This window comes from Gossypium hirsutum, chromosome D09 (assembly GCF_007990345.1).
Source record: "Gossypium hirsutum isolate 1008001.06 chromosome D09, Gossypium_hirsutum_v2.1, whole genome shotgun sequence".
NCBI lineage: Eukaryota > Viridiplantae > Streptophyta > Magnoliopsida > Malvales > Malvaceae > Gossypium > Gossypium hirsutum.
The window spans coordinates 33,902,600-33,907,149 of record NC_053445.1 but is presented as its reverse complement, the minus strand read 5'-3'; the positions used below and the strand labels follow the sequence as shown (position 1 = coordinate 33,907,149).

Genomic DNA, 4,550 nt, shown 5'->3' with positions numbered 1-4,550 from the left:
GGTTCTCTCAATGTTTGTCTACTTATGTTTTTTAACCCAACATGGAAATTTTTATGGATAAAATATTGAAAATTCTCATTAAGAATTTGTTTGACTATTGTCATTTAGAGTAACCTTATTTTTATTTTATTACAAATTAGTACAAAACATTAACAATCCAAAGCCGTACGATCATTTAACATCAAAGAAGATCATATAAGACAGAGATGATAAAAATCCCATTCCAAAACTGAAAAAGGTTGTAACTTGTAATAAGAATTATTATTATTAGCTCGAAAATTGTGTGATCTGAGATTTGATCCCTCGATTTCACAAAAAACCCTTATAAAAAATCAATCGTAAAAAAGCCAAAAACTGAAAAACCCAGATTTGTTTTTCCCTTAAATTCTTCAACTTATTTTTTTTTTCATAATTGAGCTGCATCTGAGTTCGATTTGGGTGGCTCCCCAATGATTTTGGGGGGAAAGTGGGTGTTTTGCTGTTTGAGTTATTGTTTTTTAAACTAATGTAGTTATAGCCTCTCTTTTTTTCATTTTATATTCTTTTTTTTTTGAAGTTTTAATGAAAGGGGTGAAATTGGGTTTTTGATAAAGAAGATAATGAGTGGAGGGTCATTGGGGATTCGTTCAGGGAGCTATGGATCACTGGATAAACAAGGGCTGAATGGTGTTTTGCCCATTCAAGCGGCTTCAGCTACAAGAACTAAGGCTTATTCTAAAATGTTGAAAGAAAAAGAAACATTGATTCATTGGATCTGTAAGTTTGCTGGTCGGAAGAAGGTTGGGATGTTGCTTCTTTGTGTCATCTCAGCTGCCGTTTTTATTTGGGTCGTATATTTTGGTAAAGTTTGCTGCTGCTTCTTTTCTCCCTTTATTTCACTTCCTTTTTTGGATTGTTTATAGTGAAGTAGTGATTCTTGGGCAATTTTTTTTTTATGAAAGAAGTAGGCAAAAACTGCACACTTTAGTAACATTGGTGATACATTGCTCATTGATCCAAATTGAGTTGAGAATACACACACACACACACATATATTATATAAATTTTTGGAATGCCACATTCAAGTTCTAGCTCAGGACAATCTAGTTTGCTAATGTTAATGATTCAACACAGTCGAATTGCTTTTGTTCATTGGCAAACTTGGAGAGTACTTTCAATTTTTGTTTGATTCCTTGTTATATATGTATATGCATATATAGAAGGTTCTATTAAAGTTCAAGCTCAGGATAATTTAGTCTGCTAATGATAATGACTCAATTGAAGTGGATTTCTTATGTTCATTGTCAAACATGAATTTTATTTTAAATTTTTATTTGATTCATTTTTTCCCTTTTTTCTAAATAGTTTTTGATGAAAGTTAGATTCAAGTTCAAGCTAAGAACAATTTAGTTTGCATTATCTCAATTGGCTTTAGTTGTTTTGAGGTTACGGTTCGAGAATTTGAATGTATTTTGGCTTTTTTTACAGGTGAAGATCAGGAGAATGACAATGGCTCTAAGGTAAATGATAATTTGGCCCTAAATAATCCCTTGATAAATGTAGTGCAAAGTATCCGGATCGACAATTGGACATCTTTAGCAGTTAGTGTGAAAGAAACCAAAGTTGGAGTAATGCACCCTCCTCCTCCATCTTATTTTCTCGGCTACACTCTTCCTCCGGGGCATCCATGCAACACTTTTACTTTACCCCCTCCACCAGCAGACAAAAAAAGAACTGGACCACGTCGTAAGTTTTGTAATTTTGTTCTCAATTTAGCTTTGCATTTGGTATTTGACATTGCCGGTTCGGTTTTCCCACACCGAAATATGTTCTTTTTAAGTTTTTGTTGCTTGTTTATGACACAGCTTGTCCTGTATGTTATCTTCCCGTGGAGGAAGCTGTTGCCTTGATGCCAAAAGTCCCATCGTTTTCTCCTGTTATTAAAAATTTAACATATATTTTTGAGGAAAATTTAAATAGAGAAACGGAATTTGGAGGTTCCGACTTTGGTGGGTATCCTACTTTGAAGCAGCGTAATGATTCATATGACATAAGAGAGTCAATGAATATGCATTGTGGGTATGGTTCAAATCTCTTTTTCATTTTGGGGTTAAATTTTTGAAAGTGAACACAATTTGAAAGAGAAATTTAGTAATTCGGTTCATGTATGTTATGCGTTTTTCCAGATTTGTCAAAGGATGCAAACCTGGCCGTGGGACAGGATTCGACATCTATGACAGTGATCTTCTCGAGATGGAGCAATGTAATGGAGTCGTTGTTGCATCAGCAATATTCGGTAGCATACTTCTACTATATTTTATTTTATTTCGATTCATTATGTTATAAGATGATGAAATTTATTGAATAATCAAATTCTATTGCAGGAGCTTTTGATGTCATACAACAGCCGAGGAATATTAGTGAATATTCCAAGCAAACTGTCTGCTTCTATATGTTCGTTGATGAAGAAACGGAAGCTGATTTGAAAGGGAAGTATGAGAATAATAAGATTGGAGTATGGAGAATTGTTCTTGTACGTGATCTTCCTTACACTGACGGAAGGCGGAATGGAAAGGTAAATGTTCAAAACGCACACAAATGTTCTTTGATTTTAGATTGGAGTTAGAGAATCCCCAGCTTGATAAATGATGATGAATATGGTCTGCATTACTTTATTCATTATACAAAAATAGGAACCGACCAGTTCTATGCCTATATGTTAAAATGTATATGTAAAGAAGTTTTATGCCTTTTGACATGTGTTATGCCCGTAATAGATCCCGAAGCTTCTACTACATAGGCTATTTCCGAATGCTCGTTATTCTTTATGGATTGATGGGAAACTTGAGCTTGTTGCTGATCCGTATCAAATACTTGAGAGGTACTTCGGAATTCTTTCACACAGAATTAAAAAGAAAAAAAAAATCACTTTGTGATTACTCTCACAAATTCTTTGGCCTTGGTTTGATAATTTTCTGCCAAATTAGGAGCTGGTTTCCAGGCCAATGATTGTTTATTCTGACTCTTAAATCTCTTCCTTCAGGTTCTTGTGGAGGAAAAATGCTACCCTTGCAATTTCTCGGCATTATAAACGCTTTGATGTGTTTGTTGAAGCTGAGGCAAATAAAGCTGCAGGCAAATATGATAATGCCTCGATTGATCATCAAGTTGAATTTTATAAAAGAGAGGGCTTGACACCATATTCCGAGGCTAAACATCCTATTACGAGCGGTGTGTTACAAGATAGTTGCTCGTGTCTTACTGTGTTTAATTGTGCTTGTTTTAGCTGTAATGAAGTTTTGCTTTAATTGTTGGCTCTGCAGATGTTCCTGAAGGATGTGTGATTATAAGGGAGCATATTCCGATTAGCAACCTCTTTACTTGTCTTTGGTTCAACGAAGTTGACCGTTTTACTTCCCGAGACCAAATTAGTTTTTCAACCGTAAGGGATAAGATTGCGGCAAAGACGAATTGGACTGTCAATATGTTCTTGGACTGCGAAAGGCGCAACTTTGTCATTCAGGTATTTTATTTTTCTGTTCTTTTGCATTCTTCATTACGAAATATGCTTAATGAAGGGATTTCCTTTTTCGGCTAATGATCATATCCTGTAAATTCCAAACTTGCGTATTTGCGGAGTTCTTCGCTGTCTCTTGAATCTGATTTTATATTTGTTCGTTGGCAAATCTCCGATATTTCGGGTGCTTGTTTTCCCACCGGAGGGATGAAATCATTTTTCATTAAAGTTGCTGTAAAACCCTCAATGATTCTCCAATATTTCTAACTTTTGTTATGCCTCACGATTGATAAATTCAAACTCGCTTCCATTATATCACTTCATGACTTATTCTTCCTCACCATGTACGGTTTCAAATTGGTTACCGCTCTCCCATTATCACTTCATGACTTACTCTTCCTCACCATTGATGGTTTCAATCGTTAACGCTCTCATACATGGATTTTAGGCAAGGATTCATTTCTTGCACATCTGTAAGATTATGCGATAACCATACCATGGTTGAAATTTGCATGTCGGACTTGAAAACTCCGAGGATCCATTATAATTTATATGTAGAGACTTAAACTCCATACTTGTGAGGCTTATTTTCGAGAGAAAACCGTGACACTTTTGAACTTTTACTTTCTGGTCTTGACCTCTTTATTCTTTGCCTCTATTTGTTATTTGCAGAAATACCATAAGGATGTTTTAGCCCTATTGGCTCAAAGGGCTCCTCCGGTCATTTATTCTTCACAAAGGAAGGTCCCACCAAGACGTAGAAGAGATAGGAAGTCAGGCGCTAGACATCATCGTAAAGTTAGTAAGGAAATAGTTTAATGTTATAACCAGTTGTCTAAAAATCAAAATTTACCATTCTTTTTCCTTCCCCACTTTTTTGGAACATTCATGGCGGGGCTTGGAATATCATTCAAGAGTGTTGTAATTTTTGCTCAAAAAAAAAAGAAAAAGAAAAAAGAAACAATGCGATTCATCCATTTTTGTTTCTTTTAACTTTTACCTTGTGTATTTTCATCGACCAATAATCTTATTAAAAAAAAGTTAATTTCTGCTA

General features: G+C 35.0%; 1 protein-coding gene across 1 annotated transcript; it reads left to right on the top strand.

Moving 5' to 3' along the window:
• The first annotated feature begins 216 nt into the window (after positions 1-216).
• On the top strand, positions 217-4,550 carry LOC107891783 (probable hexosyltransferase MUCI70). Its single transcript, XM_016816687.2, has 9 exons — positions 217-840; positions 1,468-1,725; positions 1,845-2,058; positions 2,166-2,275; positions 2,364-2,554; positions 2,757-2,860; positions 3,023-3,210; positions 3,303-3,502; positions 4,169-4,550. Exons 1-9 carry the CDS (start codon positions 600-602, stop codon positions 4,313-4,315), a joined length of 1,653 nt encoding a protein of 550 aa, XP_016672176.2. The 5' UTR covers positions 217-599; the 3' UTR covers positions 4,316-4,550.

Bases quoted from the DNA above. Each gene is read 5' to 3' on its own strand.
- LOC107891783 (XM_016816687.2), top strand. From the start codon at position 600: ATGAGTGGAGGGTCATTGGGGATTCGTTCAGGGAGCTATGGATCACTG. The intron at 2,861-3,022 runs GTACTTCGGAAT...CTCTTCCTTCAG, and splicing joins CCGTATCAAATACTTGAGAG to GTTCTTGTGGAGGAAAAATG. The intron at 3,211-3,302 runs GTGTGTTACAAG...TTGGCTCTGCAG, and splicing joins TAAACATCCTATTACGAGCG to ATGTTCCTGAAGGATGTGTG.